General features: G+C 36.1%; 1 protein-coding gene across 2 annotated transcripts in view; it reads right to left on the bottom strand.

The window, feature by feature from the left end:
• Positions 1–7970, bottom strand: part of LOC145782270 (6-phosphofructo-2-kinase/fructose-2,6-bisphosphatase 4-like) — a 29406-nt gene extending 21436 nt beyond the window's left edge. For both annotated transcript variants that reach the window (XM_082594057.1, XM_082594059.1), the window contains exon 1: positions 7854–7970. In XM_082594057.1, coding sequence (XP_082450183.1) covers positions 7854–7893 — 40 coding nt within the window. In that variant the 5' untranslated portion in view covers positions 7894–7970. The remainder of the gene's footprint in view (positions 1–7853) is intronic.
• Between the last annotated feature and the right edge of the window lie 13459 nt (positions 7971–21429).

Here is a 21429-nt window from a genome sequence, read left to right on the forward strand (position 1 = left end):
GTAACAAGGTGGGCATACTGGGTTACAAGTTGTCCTATTCACACTCTTGTCCCATGACATTAAGAATATGGAATGTCTCAAGACCCAATCTGCAACTTTAACAAGTGAAATCCTATTAAACCCATGCATTGAAAAATAATGGCAAGCAATGGGGATGCAACCCCACAAACTTCAGGTCTGGAAATAATAGAATTTTAAGCATTTTTTCTAACCTCAATTCTAAGATTTTTTGCCTAAAAACCCCAAGAATTCTAACAGTTTAAAATTGATTACAAAGTGGACAACTGGACATGCTTGAATCTTCTTTATTCGGGTTTATTTCAACAGGTCGTAGTTGATGATGTGACTTATAGCCTACATGAGTACAAGCTACATTCAAATAAATATGGTATCTGATTATTTTAAGACACACAAAACAAATAAACAAAGAGTAAGAAAAAAATACAACAACAGCAGCTACTTGCCTGAATATTATTTTTGGAGCAATGTGGCCTTGGTTGCAAGGTTTTGAAACTAATGTGAACTCATAATGTTGTTTTCATTCAGACAACTACTGCATATGAACTTATGTTTAACTTTTATCATCTTTCTGTCATATAGATTATGTTTGCATTCCTCTCGCCTGGTCGTGGGAACATCTTACAATTATGCTTCTACATCTATGTTCAAGTTACTATCCTTTCTTTAATTAATATAGCTGAGGATGGCTGCTTGACTCGAAGACCTCCCAGGTTACATTGCAGCTTGTTAGACTACATAGCTTTTTGCCAAAATACCAACAGACATTCCAGACAAGCTCTTGACTCAATGTCAAATAGAACAAACTAAATGAGATGAAATCCTATTAAAAAAAATTTAAGAAAAAAGAAAAACGATCCGATTTGCCTTGTTTACTCAAACAAACACTTTTAACAAAAAATGATGGGGCCAGACATATCTCGCTCCCCTCTATCTCACACCAGATTCTCGCATGATCGACATGTAAAATTACAATATGTGCAAATTAAAATGTGCAACATAAAACGTGCAATTGTGAGCAAAAAAGGTTTTATTATTACGGTATCTATTTCAAGACTATGATATAAAGGGTGCGGACAAAATCCTTGGACTGCTTTAAAGTGTTATATTTCTGTAAATAGTGAATAAAATCGCAAAGTATTTTAACGGTGCATTGCCAAGACAGTAACTAACAATCATACAAAGTTTTATTAAATATGTCCCCCTCTGGCCTGAATCATCATCATCATCATAATCCATCGTCGGTTTGTTCCCCACTAGTGGGGGTGGCCGATTGTTTCCGCGCAGCAATTGTTTTAATCCCTTTTCTCCATTTCACCCTGTCCCTTGCATCTTCCTCCTTCAGTCCGACTTTTTTAAATTCATCCTTCACTTGTTGTTTCCATGTTCTTCTTGGACGACCGCGTTTCCTCTTCCCATCCACCTTTAGATCTAGTGCATTTCTAAGAAAACTTCCTTCCTCCCTCCTTATCACATGTCCATACCATCTTACTCCATTTGCCCTTGCCAGTTGGTCTATGGTCTCTCTCATCTCTAGCATATCCAACAATTCTTCAGTCCTTTTTTCCCTTCTCGTTTTCACCCCACACATTGCTCTCACCATTGACCTTTCCGTTCTTCTCAGGATTGCCAGTTCACTCTCTCTCAATATCCATGTCTCGCTACCATATAGCATTGCAGGCCACACACAGCTCCGATATACTTTCCCTTTCATCCTTAGTGAGAATTTTCTGCCATACAACATTTCCCCACATTCCCTGAACTTTGCCCAGCCCAATCTTGCCCTTGTTGTCACCGCTGCTTCACATCCACCACTTCCATTTATCCGATCACCCAGATAACAGAAGTCTGTCACTGTTTCGATGCCATGGCAGAACTCATCATCATGGCTTTCCACTTCATTCCTTCCTTTACTGCATTTCCCACAAACAAAACACTTCGCCAATCTTGTTGCGGCTCTCTTGACATTAGCACATCTTGCATGTACCCACTTTCCACATTCCTTGCATTGCATTGAATTTCTCATCACTCTCTTGCCACATATTCCACAGGGATCTACTTTGCTCTCAACAACTGTTCCTTCTGCTCCACTCACCATCACTTTTGTTTTTTCAAGATTCGCCTTCATACCCTTGGTTTCAAATGCTTCTTTCCATTTCTCAAACTTTCTCTCCAGTCCCTCCATACTATTACTTGTCAAGACCAGGTCGTCTGCATACAAAATTTCACTCAATAAGCCCTCCCTCACTCCTTCAGTTACAACGTCAACCACAATAGCAAATATCAGAGGTGACAAAACTGATCCTTGGTGTACACCAACCTTCACAAAAAACTCGTTTGAATAATTTGATAGAACTCTCACTTTTGTTCTTGCATCCTCATACATAGACATCACAGCTCTCACTAATACCTCCGGTATACCTCTTTTCCTCATTGCCCACTCCATCACTTTCCTTGGTACTCTGTCAAATGCCTTTTCTAAGTCGACGAAACACATATATAGTTTTCTCTGCTTCTCTCGGTATTCCTCCTGCATTCTTCTCAATATAAACAGAGCATCCACTGTACCTTTTCCTGGCATAAATCCAAACTGCATATCATTTAATTTCACCAATGTTCTCAACCTCTTTTCTAGTATTCGCTCCACAATTTTCATTCCATGCTCTAGTAGTTTTACACCTCTATATGCACTGCAACTTCTCACATCCCCTTTTCTCTTGAACAATGGAACAAGAGTACTATGCTTCCACTCCTCCGGCATTCCCTCTCCATCTAATACCCTTTGGCTAAGTTGTAGCATTACTTCAATTCCCAACTCTCCACTTGCTTTTATCATCTCTACGCTCACTTCTGATGGACCGGCTGCTTTATGCAGTTTCATTTGCCCCATTGCCTCCACCACTTCATCACGAGTAACCTTTCCCACTGGACCCTCCACCAGATCAACCTCTGTCATATGATCCCATACATTCTCCTTATTCATAACATTTTCCATGTGTTTCTTCCACACTTCTCCTCTGCTTTCCGGGCTGAAATGCAACTTCCCATCTCCACTCCTTATACATCTTCCCCCTACAATATCATTCCCATCCTTTTTCATTTGCTTTATGAGTCTGAATTAACGCTCAAGTCTACTTACGCTCTAACACGCTCAAGTCTACTTCTGAAACCCCTACCGATTTACATAGGGTTTCTTGGGGTCTTTTGCCCCATGCTTTTTTGAGAGAGCGCTTCAACGCCTCAACTGAGTCATGGGATGAAGCACAGGCATCTGCCTCCAAAATGGACCAAACACAAAAGTCCATTGGATTCAGGTCTGGTAATGAGGGTCAAGTTCAAACTTCCTTGCTCCAGAAATGAGGAAAATGGTTCTGGCACCATTCCTGGGTTTTCTTGGACCTGTGGGATGGTGCACCGTCTTGTTGGAATGTAAATGGCTTCCTTTTGAAGTGTTTCTTAGCCTCTGCAAGGGCAGGAGTCAAAATTGTCTCAATGTACGAATTGGTGTTAACTTTAGCGAACAAAAATGAGGGGAGACTTCCTGGTTTTGGAAACAGCGGACCACACCATGACAGAAGACAGTTTCTGGCACCTGAAAACTTTTTTCATGGAGTCAGGAATGTCTGCAGAAGACTTAGCAAGGATACAATCATTTTGTTGGTTACACATTGCTTCGACATTGAACAACTTTTCATCTGAGAAAATGATCTCTCCCGTGTCCATACCTGACTTCATTTTGTTCAGAAGAATTTTAGCTCTAGCGAGTCTCTTTTCTTTTTGGAGGTCTGTGAGGTGTTGGCAAGTTTGCATTTTGATGGGGGACAACTTCAGATTGGTTTTAACGATCTTCCTGATCGTCTTTTTATTCACATTAATTTCATGAGCCATTTTCCTCACGGATCTCTTGGGATTGCGGCGGATTCTGCCTCGAATCGCATTAATGACCTTTGGGGTACGAGAAGTTTGTGGTCTCCCACTTTGAGGGCAATCTTCGGCACTGTTCAGTTCTTTAAACCTGCTAACAGTGTGATAAACCGTTGATTTCGGTGCTTCAAGAAGCTTTATTATCTCTGAATTGGTCTTGCCTGCTCGATGAAGCTCAATGATACTTGCACGTTTATCATTAATACATTAATACTTAAAATAAAGCTAAATTATGATAAACGGATGACACATTCTGAAAGATAAGGTTAGATACAATGAATAATTGAATATGCTCTACCAAACACTTACTAAATCTATTTAAGGACGTAGTAAATGAAAATTTAATTTTAGTCCAAGGACTTTGTCCGCACCCTGTAATAGAAATCTCAGTTCAGATTTAGATTTTTCACCACCAAAATTGTCCTAAATCAGTTTTCAAAGTTTATGTTAGAAAAATAGTCTTGGGTACGTAATAAAGTCTTATTCCAGTAGTTCAAATGTTTACGTTCACTTGTAAAACATATATTTTGAGATAATTTATCCTTTCAATGGGCACTATGATACAACATGGTCATCAAAACTAAAGCAATGCTTTTTCAACGTTGACATAAATTCGTCTCTCTTGCTGAAATTGTGCCACTTCAGGTCAAGTTCATCTTCGTATTTCTTCACTTTAATGCTGTAATGTTTTGTTAACTGGTACATGATTTTGACATATATCATAACCTTTGAATCTTAAATATAGATCCTACCACTGTCATTAACCTACAAAAAACTGATTGCATATTAAAAGTTTGTTTTACCAAAGTGAAGAAGGGTAAATAGTTTTCCTTACAGAAAAAAACTATCCTTTATAGCAGCGCTCTAAAGGTCACAACACTTCAGGGGGTTGCACAACATATTTTAGGAGCCGTAAGTACACCTGCTTCCCACAAAATGTTATATATATATATAATTATTAGGGCCATTTTTATTTTGACCTAAAAAAATTTTTTTGGACTTTATTTGTATCAAATTTTGACTTTATTTTGACCTAACAAAATGCTTATTTGTAAAGGCCACTGTTCTTCCTTGAATTGATACCAGTTACCCAAACATAATGTTTTGTCGATTTCAGACCCAAACGTAATATTTTGTCAAAAAGTCAAGGTGTTTTATGGATTACAAAAAGTGTCTCGTGTTTTTGGAGATATATTTAAGTAACCTGTGTTATTTTGTCCTTGTGGAAAGGGCACTTTGCCTCGGTTTTCTCAGCATGGTAAATTAAATTCATCAGCAAAATCTCGACAAAGACGATTTAGCTTGCTTAGGCATTTTTGTATTACAGAATGTCAGTACCGTAAGCTATTCCTAAAATCCAAACTGTTGATCTTCGAAAGGGGTCTGCTACTATTCGGTGAGTCCGATTAGGCTACGGTACCCGATAATTTAAAAAAAATTTGAAAAAATCACCAAATAGGGATCGGACTCACCGAATCGAACTCACCGAAACGGGCCATTTTGCTTCGAAAGGGAGTGTTTTATAAAAATTATTTAAATACTTAACAATGCATAAGCAATGAAAAATTTGCGATAAAAGCTAGTGCTGATCCAAGTGGGCATTGTGACATATTTCCTACTTTTATGGGTTAATTAATATGGTTTAGTTGTGTCGCAGGTCCTGATTTACAATGCTTCCGCAAGGATTTTGACAAAAATTACTCTCAAGAAACACAAAAAGTTTGTCAAATGCCATAATTTGACAAATTTTGACTTTATTGTCAATTTTGACTTTATTTTGACCTATAAACTTCTTATAAACACTCGCCTAGGTGCTAAAAACAACTTTATTCTTTGATTCGTGGACACTGGACAGACGAGGTCCTTAAAAAATTTTGACTTTTGCGGGCCCTAATAATTATATATGTTTCATATCTCTGTTACATGATATCAACTAAGGGTTACCATACGTCCTTTTTTGGAGGACTCATGTTCACCAATCTAATCGAAAATATTTCATTCTGAGAAGACGTACAAAAAACCCAATTATCTTTTCGCATTTCTAATAATTACAACGAAATGCATACTCAATTACTCATGAAGCTTGAAAAAATAGGCTATCTATCCATTTCTTGAAGTTTTCTAACATTGCAATGTTGAAACTACTTAAAACAATTTAATTTTGCTCTCTAGTAGTAGGTAGGCTATTCTTTTAATAAATGGTATGTTTTGAACTGTTATTTCTACCAATGTAAATTGAGGGTAACAAAAAATTGCAGAACTTTAATATGAATCAAAAACCAAAAAGTTTGGTAAGCCCAGCGTAACGGTATTCAGTTAACATATAATAATGTAGGCCACTCAGTTGTGTCTATACGGCTGCATTGACACTGTCTGATGCTAGAGTATTAACTATTATTTTCCAATTCTATTGATGTTTCACTGGTCATTCTAGGTTCACTAGAAGAGAATTTACAGCAAAGTTAGTGCAGACGATCAGAAAGTTTTCAATTTTATTTGGGAAAGGTTTTTGGGCCAAGCTGAAACATTTAGGGTTGATCGGTTTAAACCGCCCGGTTAAAACCTGGTTTAAACCGGGCAGTTTTGACCACCTATTACTGGTCAAAACCCCTTTAATGTATGAATCAAGTTGCTTTTCAATTGAATTAAAAATATTACCTTCCATGTTTAGTAATGATGTTCAACTATATTTTGTTTTGATCAACAATAACCTAAATGCTGGATTTGGAACAAAAAATATTCAATTTCTCTGTTTATTTTTGATATTTCAATCAGTTGGTTATTTTAATAGGGAAAATTCAAATTCTAAAAATACGTTTCTGATGAACCAAAAAGTGCTTGGTAGAACGATGAACCATTTGCACAGCCAACTGAAGTACAAAAGTTTATTCCAACAATTTTTTTTATGAAAAACATTTGCCATCAATTTTGCCATAAAATTTGCGCAACATTTGCCCTCCCGTTGCGTAGCACATAAGACGTAGCACGACATGTAATTAAGGTAGTAGTCTTAGCGCTGCTGGATGTCTTGTTTTTGGCAGCGCTGAAACAAGAAAAAAATCCAAGATAGATGTAATCTTTTGTACGAATTTTACAGGCAGCCATCTGTGGCTGCCTGACAGGTCGGTATTGGCGGCCATTAATGAAAGTTCAGGCGGCCATGGCCGCCAGCTATTTTGAGGCCTGCATATCAAAATGGTCACAACTCACAATTGCTTTTATATTTCCTAAATAGCCCAGGTAGCCGACCATTCACTACATAAAATATTTTTCTGGGTTTTGACCGGTTTAAACCTAGTTTTCACGGGTTAAAGCCAGGTTTAAACCAGTTTTGACCACTTAGAGATCAACCCTGGAAACATTTGCTGATTGCTGAAATCTGAAAAGCGGTTTTGGTCTAATTTTTAGTGCAGAAATAGGGATAGCAATCTTCTTACCTTTGATGATGCCATTTCAGTTTTTGAGTTTAAACAAACATTAGCCTGTTTATTTTGAAATTTGTGTTTTGGGTTATTTTATTAAATATTTGTGGTTAGGGTTAAATCACCATAACATCCTACAAAAGGGAAAATCTAGAATAACAATCAACAACAAATTACCTGTTTACACAACAGCCTTCACGTTTACCATAAATAAGTCAAGTGGCATATGCATCAACCCTTTTGCAACCACGGATATGTATATGGCCTACATCTCGGAATTTTTACTAAAGACGTACCAATAAGTTCAAGGTAAAATGGTGGCTGAAACATTTTTGCTTGAAAGATCGCTTTCTGTTGAATAAAATACATATGGACATGTCCTTGGTCGTTGTGGCAAAAATCCCTAGACGTATACACATGGACATGGTCACAAAAGAGTTGATAAAATATGCTATGCTGTCACAAATACTAAGCAAAGCATACACTGACCTTTTCGATATCCAGTTTCAAACCGTTGTTTGGTTGCCATCTTTATGAAAAACCAAGAAATTCACTTGTAATGATTAAAATGTATTTACTCAAACTAAACACATGTGCTCAATAACTGAAATGCAAGCAATGTAAGAAGTTAAATAGTCAATATTTTAAATAATTGCTTATAAACTAGCTTTTAAAATTTAATAAGTTTTGATAAATTGTCTGATATTTTGAGTGAAAAAAATTAAAACAAACTAGAGACTGATTTGGGAAAGCTTAATTTATTAGCTATAAAGGCTCAAACAAAATTAAAATTAGTCCAACAACCATCAAGATATGATTTATCATTATTTTCAGCCTGTGGTAGCGGGTCTGCTACTATTCGGTGAGTCCGATTCGGTGAGTCCGATTCGGTGAGTCCGATTCGGTGAGTCCGATTCGGTGAGTCTGATTCGGTGAGTTACTAACTTCTAACCCCTAACCCTAAAACGGCAATGATAGTTAGGCTATGGTACCCGATAATTTAAAAAAAAAAATTGAAAAAATCCCCCGTTAAGGGATCGGACTCACCGAATCGGACTAACCGAATTGGACTCACCGAATCGGACTCACCGAAACGGGCCATTCCGGTGGTAGCCACTGCTGAGCAAAGGTCTTCCCTTTTTCTTGGCAATGCAGTTGATCATGTGTTTTTGTATGGGCTGCCAGTTTATTGTTCTACATTCTTTGTCAATCTCATCCCCCATTTCATTCTCAACTTTTTTTGTTTGTGTTTGTTTTCCCAGGGTGTCCACTGTCCAACTTGCTAATTTGTTAGTCTATCTGTTGTCCTGATGTCTTTATTTATCTTGCTATGTTAAACCATCATAACCCATTCATGTGCTCTTTGCATTGATCTGGGTTTAAGTTAACTTTTTGTAAGGCTCCAAGTTTCTGTGCAATATGACTGTACCAGTTGGAAGAATGCATTGGTCGTAGACTTATTTTTTTGAGAGAAAGGGGCAATTTTGACTTCAATATTGAACTTGCTTTGGGGAAAGCTTGCCAACCAAATGATATTCTTCTTGTTATTTTGTTTTCTTTGCAGGAGTTAGTTATGATTTTTTGACCAAGGTAAATATATTGAGCAATTCTTTCGACTGTTATTTTATCAAGCGTAATATTAGTTCAGGTACGGTATACGACACCTTGTCACAAGAACATCTCACCACTAGACAACTTGACGAGAATTTCTTATTAATCTGATTGATGCTTTTTTATTATAGCATGCCTGTGGTTTGTTTTGACTCAAGCCTTGGACATCTGCAGATCTGTTTTAGAAAACAGAAACTTAGTAATCTTAAAATTTCTAACTCGAATATCGGTTGATTGCTGATCTTTTTAATATTGTATATATATACTAAGGATGAAACATGTCTGACACATGCAAAAGCAAAGTGAAGAAAATTAGGTCACCATACAGATGCATGCCATCACAAAAAACAAGAGACTGTAATCCCGTGTTGCAATGTCATGCACAAGCAGAGGTGGGCACCCGCTACTTTTAAAGTAATTCTTACTTACCCGCTACTTTTATTCTTACTTACTGTAAATTCTTACTTATTTATTATTCTTACCATAAATTCTTACTTACCCGCTACTTTTAAAGTATTTTTAAAGTAATAGCACCCGTAAAGCAATTCTTCGTAAAGCATTTCTACGTATACATCAAATCTCGATGGCATGCACGAAGAAATGCTTTGGGAAGAATTGTTTTACAAAGAATTAATTTCACTTTGTTAATTTATTAATTTTATTAATTTAATTTTAATTTATTAATTTTATTAATTTAAGAATTAATTTCACAATGGTCTCACTTTCGTTACGTCACAATCTAACTTCAGTTCCCGGTCAGCGTAAGGGAATGTGAATATGACATCATAATGAACATGACAATAAAATAACCGATACAAACTAAAAACGTACTAAAACAATCGCTTTTACAAATGCGGCAAATCCGAAGGCGCCACTTTAAAGATAACAGGTCACGAGTCACGCGCTTTTTAGGTCGCAAAGGAAAACATAACAGAAGTTTGTTTAGTTTAGCAGCGCTCATAAGATCGCAAGATGCAAGAAAGCAAACATCAAACCTATTAAAGCTTAATTGCTGCAGCGACGCTAAACGCGGTCTTTGTGAGAAAGACTAACCACAATTTTTGAAATTAGCGTCGGCAATTTCCAAGGTGATTGTAAGGACCACAAGATTACAAGAAAAAACTAATTTTCTTAGACTACACCAGACTAGAATGTTGATTAAATCTTACTATTGCTGGATGTTTTATTTCCAGGGTTACTTCCTACTTCGCCGGCGCTTAGACACGTGCCCAGTTGGGAGAATCTTTTATAAAAATACCACCCTATTTTAGTATTTGCATTGATTTAACTCCAGTAGACGTCAAATTATTGTAAGCATCTACTCCTTGTTGCGCCTCGCTTTCCGTTATCTCGTCCAGCTGATACAGCATCTGATGATACCGATTCTGACTAGTTCATCAAACAGACTTTGTGTTGCTCGCAGTGTCCCAATTGTGCCGAAATTATGTTGGCTTATAAGCTTACGTAAATCGAGGCGATCTTCTCGCAGGGAGCTATTAATATGTTACCTGTACCTGGTTGAGCAATTAACGTTATTTTATGATAATTCAACGTCGCTAGATGTCGAATTAATGGAAAACAAACGTAAATTTCTTATTGGGCATTGTTGTTACGCAATATAACCCGCCGAAAAAATTAAATCGATTTGTGCTGACTCGAACGTTGAATCAACACAAAATTAACTTACTTTCCCCTCCCGGTGAGTTTTTTAACGTGAATTACCGTAGCAGCGTGCGTATCGCGTTGCTCGCTTTATCGCTACTTTTGGTATTATTACATCACAACAAATCAAACAATGTGTTCGTAATAGACTACTCTAGTATATATATTTTTCGCTTCTCGTTTTACATGTTTTAGTACAATCTTTTCCTAATAAATATTCACAGTAATTGCCAAGGCAATTTCAAATTTTGCTGTTTGGCCTCGGCAACGATTTTGCCGAAGTAAAAATATGCTCATTTCGAAGACTGAACCATTGCGAATTTGCAAACATACACATTCAATGAAATCTGTTTGAAAACTCTCGCCCACCCAGAATTCCTCTCTTCTAAGAAAAAATCGACGCTTATGTGTACATATGATCATATATTTTCATTTTCTGCTCCCACGAATCTGTCTTCTAAAAGTTTATATATGTTATTATTGATGGTTAGAGTCATTAGTTATGAAACTAGCTGTTAACCTAATTAACAATAACAGCAAATGCGTTATGTATATCAGAATGATGAAAAAGCACCTCGATGCTTACAGCATCAAATATTTATTATTAATAATATTATGATTAAAGCAGTAAATTTGTAATTATTTTGTTAATCTGTAATATTAAATGAAAATGACTACATTTTAATTTTTAGAATGAGTGACATTTTTTATTTATGGTTTTTAATCCATTTCTAGTATCTCTTGTCGACTGTACCATCCCAAACCTCTTTAATTAGTTTTTGATTAATTTGGTTCCCAGCTGAGCATACCTGACTTTTTCTTGTGGTAGATTGATGGATGGACTGCCTTGCAAGTAGTTTACCTGACTGTTTCTACTTTCAAAAAGTTAGTACATTCGGTTTTCATACAAATGATCTGTAAAAACATTCTTTGAGCTTACAGAGAATTGGGAGCTGGTATACAAGTCCCCCCCCTCCCTTGGCAACTCATGATAAAGAGGAATTGACCAAAACATGTGGATTGAAGTGTGTGAACAGTAAAGCAAAGGTAAAGTAGTTTCACCCTATATGTTTGGTTGAATTCTACACATGTTTAATGGGATTACAGGCTCCATGCAAAGAATAAAATCTGGTAAGTTCATCATTAAATCAGCTACGGTATATATTTTGAATAATTTTATTTGATGCTTTCAACCTTTGAATTATTCTGTCTTGATCCTACTTTTTCTTAAAAATCAAAATCCTGTCCTGATCCCGCCAGCACCAATTTTTAATGATCTGGATCCTATGAACATCTCTGAAATGGTAAATACAAGAACCTGACCATAAAATCAAAAAGAAATTTTTATTTCCAGCCTTCAAAACCCACACTGTTTTTCTTACAGCTCATGCTTCTCTTTCTTCCTCAATAATAAAAGTGTAATGGTTTACCTTTTCGAAACTAACACTTTTTTCCTTGCAGCTCATGCTTTACTTTTATCCTTGTCGATTCTATCAGGATCTAGTGACCTGCTGAACCAGCAGAACCACTACCGGTACATGTTGTGTTTTGAAATAATAGCAGTTCAAAATATATATTCTAAGTTATTGCAAGAGTAGGCCTACCACAAAAGAGCAAAATCAAATTCTTTGAGCACCGATAATTTCAACATTATAATGTCAGAAAAATGCACACATTACACTAAGAAAATTGGTCTTCCAGTCTTAGTCCCTTACAAGTGAGCAGTTTTGAACTGAGCAAATGGCAGTTGAGCAAGTGACAGGTGAGCAGCTGCATTCGAACCATCCCTGATTCGAACATTTCAGCAAGTGGCTGAAGTTGGCAAATCATGAAACTGAGCAAGTAACAACAGAGCAGGCCGAAACTTGGCATGTCACAGATCAGCAAATTTAGTTTAGCAAGCGAATAAGCGATGACCAACAGGAGAATTGACAGGGGGTTCTAGGTGGTAGGCTACTTTTGGACCCAGGCCCGAAATATTTAAGGGGCCCGGATTAAAAAAATTCCCCGCGATGGTGCAAGTATAGAATCCGCCACCCTGGTCAGGGTTGCCAGATACTCAAGCTATAGTAAGGCCAAATCCATTATAAAATAAGGCCAAAAAAAGGCCAAATTTTTTATTTACTTCTAAGGCTAAATAAACGCTAACAACTTATTGAGTCAACAACAGTCTTATTGAGTATATTTACCAGGGATGTATTGTCTACAACTACAGGATTGGAAACTCTTTTCAGTGCTATACATGACTACAGAAGAATTATTAAAATAAAACACTGTTTGTATCAACTAAAGAATGTATAAAATTCAATTTCGCAATAACAATATAAAATATAGCCTACACTTACATCAAAACTTATTTGATGTATAGAAGTTTAAAACCACGAATCTAAAAAATCAAAAATAAACGAATGCAAAGATTCCCTGTCGTTCTGTAGCATTTTGCGTATTGCAAATCGGATCAGAAGTAAACGTGGAGTGTTCAACAATCAGTGAAATGTGTTGTCGTAGGCTTTTATAATAAACTTATTCACAGACCAACCCCGTACGAAATCAATACGTTTAAGATGTCATAAGAACTAAAACTAATACTAGGTTTTGAAGTTATTTAGCAGAAAAACAAAATACAACAATTGCACAAATGGAATGCAAACACATCACATTAACAAACAAGGCAAGTGTATACTTTACAGTTTACGGCAGGTGCAACTTAATAGAACCGCCGTCCACCGCAAACACATTCTTTACTCTCTACCTATTTCTCTGCTCACTAATTAAAATTAAAACGAATATAGGTCAGGCTCTAAGTGATGATAAGTGATACTTTTATATTACAATTGAAATTGAATTTCCTTAAAATAATACTTTCTAAACCGGTAAAAATTTGCAGCCATAAAAAGGGCCAAACAAGGCCAGATTTTCTGGCCTTAGTTGCATCAATTTTTTTAGGCCAATTGCAATTTAAAAAGGCCAGTTTTCTGGAATTTGGCCTAAAAAAAGGCCATCTGGCAACTCTGACCCTGGTCAATACGACGTCACAAAATGGACGCAACTATTATTGGAAGGGTAAAAAAAAAGGAAGGTGAAAAGCGGCGGAATGGAGGTGATAAAGCGGAATGGATATGGATTTTTTGACAATTTTACTGTGTTTTTACAATAAAAACATTAAACCAACGTCGAGTGTTGAATATTACTACTTAGAATAAAAATATGAAACGTTTGCAACTAAATGTGTTGTAGCTATCTAATTTCGCATTTTAATTTTTACAATAAAATAACCAATCTAACGCAACTGCAAAGAGTATGTCTTGCTTTATGCACGTGGAAAGTTTCAGGTTTATATCTTATCTACAAAACTGGCAATCGTTGTTCAAACGTAGCCGCTCGCACGTAGCCGCTCGCCAACACTTTTTTCCAATGCATTGTAAAGGCGAATCGATCCTTATTCAGTATAAGCCACCCCATGTTTGCTGTGATCGGTAAATAGTGCTTCCACTAAACTTGCGATAGTTTTCTCGTTTCTGCTCGGATTTTAACAATTTTGCAATCGTTGGAAAGCACGATTACATATCTACCCGAATCAATTAAACAGTAGCACAAAGTAAGTACTAGATATATCTTGTGATAACTTAAACTTCAGCAATTTGTAACAATTCTCAGCTACTTAATTTTCCCAAAAAATTATTAAATCTTTGCAAACTAAAAGAATATGTCTTGCTTTATGCACGTGGAAAGTTTCAGGTTTATATCTTATCTACAAAACTGGCAATCGTTGTTCAAACGTAGCCGCTCGCACGTAGCCGCTCGCCAACACTTTTTTCCAATGCATTGTAAAGGCGAATCGATCCTTATTCAGTATAAGCCACCCCCTGTTTGCAGTGATCGGTAAATAGTGCTTCCACTAAACTTGCGATAGTTTTCTCGTTTCTGCTCGGATTTTAACAATTTTGCCATCGTTGGAAAGCACGATTACATATCTACCCGAATCTATTAAACAGTAGCACAAAGTAAGTACTAGATATATCTTGTGATAACTTAAACTTCAGCAATTTGTAACAATTCTCAGCTACTTAATTTTCACAAAAAAATTATTAAATCTTTGCAAACTAAAAGAATATGTCTTGCTTTATGCACGTGGAAAGTTTCAGGTTTATATCTTATCTACAAAACTGGCAATCGTTGTTCAAACGTAGCCGCTCGCCGACACTTTTTTCCAATGCGTTGCAAAGGCGAATCGATCCTTATTCAATATAAGCCACCCCCTGTTTGCTGTGATCGGTAAATAGTGCTTCCACTAAACTTGCGACAGTTTTCTCGTTTCTGCTCGGATTTTAACAATTTTGCCATCGTTGGAAAGCACGATTACATATCTACCCGAATCAATTAAACAGTAGCACAAAGTAAGTACTAGATATGTCTTGTGATAACTTAAACTTCAGCAATTTGTAACAATTCTCAGCTACTTAATTTTCACAAAAAAATTATTAAATCTTTGCAAACTAAAAGAATATGTCTTGCTTTATGCACCTAGAAAGTTTCAGGTTTATATCTTATCTATAAAACGGGCAATCGTCGTTCAAACGTAGCCGCTCGGCGACACTTTTTCCAATGCATTGTGAAGGCGAATCGATCCTTATTCAATATACGCCACCCCCTGTTTGCTGTGATCGGTAAATAGTGCTTCAACTAAACTTGCTGTAGTTTTCTCGTTTCTGCTCGGACTTTAACAATTTTGCTATCGTTGGAAAGTACAATTATATATCTACCCGAATCAATTAAACAGTAGCACAAAGTAATTACTAGATTTATCTTGTGATAACTTAAATTTCACCAAATTGTACCGACTCTCAGCAATTTACTTCAATAATAAAATCATTAATTTTTTAAAAATTGAAAGAGTATGTCTTGTTTTATTCACATGAAAATTTTCAGGTTTATATCTTATCTACCAAACGAGCAATCGTTGTTCAAACTTAACCGCCCAGCGAAGCTTTTTTTCAATGCATTGTAAAGGCGAATCGATCCTTATTCAGTAGGCTATACGCCACCCCCTGTTTGCTGTGATCGGTAAATAGTGCTTCCACTAAACTTGCTGTCGTTTTCTCGTTTCTGCTCGCATTTTAACACTTTTGCCATGGTTGTAAAGCACGATCATACATCTACACGAATCAATTGGCTACAAATCCAAAACAAGTACCATCTTTTTCTTGTGATAACTTAAACTTTACCAACATTTACAGATTCTCAGCAATTTACTTTATATAATAAAATTATTAAACTTTCGCAAATTGAAAGAGTATGTCTGGCTTTATGCACATGAAAAGTTTCAAGTTTATATCTTATCTACAAAACTGGCAATCGTCGTTCAAACGTAGCCGCTCGTCGACACTTTTTTTCAATGCATTGTAAAGGCGAATCGATCCTTATTCAGTATACGCCACCCCCTGTTTGCTGTGATCGGTAAATAGTGCTTCAAGTAAACTTGCTGCAGTTTTCTTGTTTCTGCTCGGATTTTAACAATTTTGCCATCGTTGGAAAGCACGATCATACATCTACACGAATCAATTAAACAGTAGCACAAAATATGTGTTAGCCTTAACTTGTGATAACTTAAACTTCACCAATTTGTAACGATTCCCTGCAACTTAATTTTTGCAATAAAATCATTAAATTTTTGCAAACTAAAAGAATATGTCTTGCTTTATGCACCTAGAAATTTTCAAGTTTATATCTTATCTATAAAATTGGCAATCGTTGTTTGAACTTAGCCGCTCGGCGACACTTTTTCCAATGCATTGTAAAGGCGAATCGATCCTTATTCAGTATAAGCCACCCCCTGTTTGCAGTGATCGGTAAATAGTGCTTCTTCTAAACTTGCTGTAGTTTTCTCGTTTCTGCTCGGATTTTAACAATTTTGCCATCGTTGGAAAGCACGATTACATATCTACCCGAATCAATTAAACAGTAGCACAAAGTAAGTGCTAGATTTATCTTGTGATAACTTAAACTTCACCAATTTGTACCAATTCTCAGCAATTTAATTTTTACAATAAAATCATTAATTTTTTACAAATTGAAAGAATATGTCTTGCTTTATTTACCTAGAAAGTTTCAGGTTTATATCTTATCTACCGAACGAGCAATCGTTGTTCAAACTTAACCGCCCAGCGAAGCTTTTTTTCAATGCATTGCAAAGGCGAATCGATCCTTATTCAGTAGGCTATACGCCACCCCCTGTTTGCTGTGATCGGTAAATAGTGCTTCAACTAAACTTGCTGTAGTTTTCTTGTTTCTGCTCGGATTTTAACAATTTTGCCATCGTTGGAAAGCACGATCATACATCTACACGAATCAATTAAACAGTTGCACAAAATAAGTACTAACTTTATCTTGTGACAACTTAAACTTCACCAACTTGTACCGATTCTCAGCAATTTAATTTTTACAATAAAATCATTAATGTTTTGCAAATTGAAAGAGTATGTCTTGCTTTATTCACCTGAAAAGTTTCAGGTTTATATCTTATTTACCAAACGAGCAATCGTCGTTCAAACTTAACCGCCTAGCGAAGTTTTTTTCAATGCATTGCAAAGGCGAATCGATCTTTATTCAGTATACGCCACCCCCTGTTTGCAGTGATCGGCAAATAGTGCTTCCATTAAACTTGCTGTAGTTTTCTCGTTTCTGCTTGGATTTTAACAATTTTGCCATCGTTGGAAAGCACGATTAAATATCTACCGGAATCAATTAAATGCAAGCACAAAGTAATTACTAACTTTATCTTGTGATAACTTAAACTTCACCAATTTGCACCGATTCTCAGCAATTTAATTTTTACAATAAAATCATTAATCTGTTGCAAATTAAAAGAGTATGTCTTGCTTTATGCACCTGAAAAGTTTCAGGTTTATATCTCATCTACCAAACGAGCAATCGTCGTTCAAACTTAACCGCCCAGCGAAGTTTTTGTTTTTTTCAATGCATTGCAAAGGCGAATCGATCCTTATTCAATATACGCCACCACCTGTTTGCTGTGATCGGTAAATAGTGCTTCCACTAAACTTGCTGTCGTTTTCTCGTTTCTGCTCGGATTTTAACAATTTTGTCATCGTTAGAAAGCACGATTAAATATCTACCCGAATCAATTAAATGCAAGCACAAAGTAAGTACTAACTTTATCTTGTGATAACTTAAACTTCACCAACTTGCACCGATTCTCAGCAATTTAATTTTTACAATAAAATCATTAATTTTCTACAAATTGAAAGAATATGTCTTGCTTTATTCACCTAAAGAGTTTCAGGTTTACATCTTATCTACCGAACGAGCAATCGTCGTTCAAACTTAACCGCCTAGCGAAGCTTTTTTTCAATGCATTGCAAAGACGAATCGATCCTTGTTCAGTATACGCCACCCCCTGTTTGCTGTGATCGGTAAATAGTGCTTCAACTAAACTTGCTGCAGTTTTCTTGTTTCTTCTCGGACTTTAACAATTTTGCCATCTTTGGAAAGCACGATCATACATCTACACGAATCCATTAGCTAAAAATTCAGAACAAGTACTAGATTTATCTTGTAATAACTTAAACTTCACCAACTTATACCGAGTCTCAGCAATTCACTTTATACAATAAAATCATTAATGTTTTGCAAATTGAAAGAGTATGTCTTGCTTAAATCACCTGAAAAGTTTCAGGTTTATATCTTATCTACCAAACAAGCAATCATTGTTCAAACTTAACCGGCCAGCAAAGCGTTTTTTCAATGCATTGTAAAGGCGAATCGATTCTTATTCAGTAGGCTATACGCCACCCCCTGTTTGCTGTGATCGGTAAATAATGCTTCAACTAAACTTGCTGTAGTTTTCTTGTTTCTGCTCGGATTTTAACAATTTTGCCATCGTTGGAAATCACAATCATATATCTACCGGAATCATTTAAACAGTAGCAAAAAGTAAGCACTAGATCTATCTTGTGATAACTTAAACTTCACCAACTTGTACCGATTCGCAGCAATTTACTTTATACAATAAACCTATTAAACTTTTGCAAATTGAAAGAGTATGTCTTGCTTTATGCACCTGAAAAGTTTCAGGTTTATATCTCATCTACCAAACGAGCAATCGTCGTTCAAACTTAACCGCCCAGCGAAGTTTTTGTTTTTTTCAATGCATTGCAAAGGCGAATCGATCCTTATTCAATATACGCCACCACCTGTTTGCTGTGATCGGTAAATAGTGCTTCCACTAAACTTGCTGTCGTTTTCTCGTTTCTGCTCGGATTTTAACAATTTTGTCATCGTTAGAAAGCACGATTAAATATCTACCCGAATCAATTAAATGCAAGCACAAAGTAAGTACTAACTTTATCTTGTGATAACTTAAACTTCACCAACTTGCACCGATTCTCAGCAATTTAATTTTTACAATAAAATCATTAATTTTCTACAAATTGAAAGAATATGTCTTGCTTTATTCACCTAAAGAGTTTCAGGTTTACATCTTATCTACCGAACGAGCAATCGTCGTTCAAACTTAACCGCCTAGCGAAGCTTTTTTTCAATGCATTGCAAAGACGAATCGATCCTTGTTCAGTATACGCCACCCCCTGTTTGCTGTGATCGGTAAATAGTGCTTCAACTAAACTTGCTGCAGTTTTCTTGTTTCTTCTCGGACTTTAACAATTTTGCCATCTTTGGAAAGCACGATCATACATCTACACGAATCCATTAGCTAAAAATTCAGAACAAGTACTAGATTTATCTTGTAATAACTTAAACTTCACCAACTTATACCGAGTCTCAGCAATTCACTTTATACAATAAAATCATTAATGTTTTGCAAATTGAAAGAGTATGTCTTGCTTAATGCACCTGAAAAGTTTCAGGTTTATATCTTATCTACCAAACAAGCAATCATTGTTCAAACTTAACCGGCCAGCAAAGCTTTTTTTCAATGCATTGTAAAGGCGAATCGATTCTTATTCAGTAGGCTATACGCCACCCCCTGTTTGCTGTGATCGGTAAATAATGCTTCAACTAAACTTGCTGTAGTTTTCTTGTTTCTGCTCGGATTTTAACAATTTTGCCATCGTTGGAAATCACAATCATATATCTACCGGAATCATTTAAACAGTAGCAAAAAGTAAGCACTAGATCTATCTTGTGATAACTTAAACTTCACCAACTTGTACCGATTCGCAGCAATTTACTTTATACAATAAACCTATTAAACTTTTGCAAATTGAAAGAGTATGTCTTGCTTTATGCACCTGAAAAGTTTCAGGTTTATATCTCATCTACCAAACGAGCAATCGTCGTTCAAACTTAACCGCCCAGCGAAGTTTTTGTTTTTTTCAATGCATTGCAAAGGCGAATCGATCCTTATTCAATATACGCCACCACCTGTTTGCTGTGATCGGTAAATAGTGCTTCCACTAAACTTGCTGTCGTTTTCTCGTTTCTGCTCGGATTTTAACAATTTTGTCATCGTTAGAAAGCACGATTAAATATCTACCCGAATCAATTAAATGCAAGCACAAAGTAAGTACTAACTTTATCTTGTGATAACTTAAACTTCACCAACTTGCACCGATTCTCAGCAATTTAATTTTTACAATAAAATCATTAATTTTCTACAAATTGAAAGAATATGTCTTGCTTTATTCACCTAAAGAGTTTCAGGTTTACATCTTATCTACCGAACGAGCAATCGTCGTTCAAACTTAACCGCCTAGCGAAGCTTTTTTTCAATGCATTGCAAAGACGAATCGATCCTTGTTCAGTATACGCCACCCCCTGTTTGCTGTGATCGGTAAATAGTGCTTCAACTAAACTTGCTGCAGTTTTCTTGTTTCTTCTCGGACTTTAACAATTTTGCCATCTTTGGAAAGCACGATCATACATCTACACGAATCCATTAGCTAAAAATTCAGAACAAGTACTAGATTTATCTTGTAATAACTTAAACTTCACCAACTTATACCGAGTCTCAGCAATTCACTTTATACAATAAAATCATTAATGTTTTGCAAATTGAAAGAGTATGTCTTGCTTAATGCACCTGAAAAGTTTCAGGTTTATATCTTATCTACCAAACAAGCAATCATTGTTCAAACTTAACCGGCCAGCAAAGCTTTTTTTCAATGCATTGTAAAGGCGAATCGATTCTTATTCAGTAGGCTATACGCCACCCCCTGTTTGCTGTGATCGGTAAATAATGCTTCAACTAAACTTGCTGTAGTTTTCTTGTTTCTGCTCGGATTTTAACAATTTTGCCATCGTTGGAAATCACAATCATATATCTACCGGAATCATTTAAACAGTAGCAAAAAGTAAGCACTAGATCTATCTTGTGATAACTTAAACTTCACCAACTTGTACCGATTCGCAGCAATTTACTTTATACAATAAACCTATTAAACTTTTGCAAATTGAAAGAGTATGTATTGCTTTATGCACCTGAAAAGTTTCAGGTTTATATCTCATCTACCAAACGAGCAATCGTCGTTCAAACTTAACCGCCCAGCGAAGCTTTTTTCAATGCATTGCAAAGGCGAATCAATCCTTATTCAGTATACGCCACCCCCTGTTTGCAGTGATCGATAAATAGTGCTTCCACTAAACTTGCTGTAGTTTTCTCGTTTCTGCTCGGATTTTAACAATTTTGCCATGGTTGGAAAGCACGATTAAATATCTACCCGAATCAATTAAATTCAAGCACAAAGTAAGTACTAACTTTATCTTGTGACAAATTAAACTTCACCAAATTGTACAGATTCTCAGCAATTTAATTTTT

This window comes from Aplidium turbinatum, chromosome 13, assembly GCF_918807975.1.
Source record: "Aplidium turbinatum chromosome 13, kaAplTurb1.1, whole genome shotgun sequence".
NCBI lineage: Eukaryota > Metazoa > Chordata > Ascidiacea > Aplousobranchia > Polyclinidae > Aplidium > Aplidium turbinatum.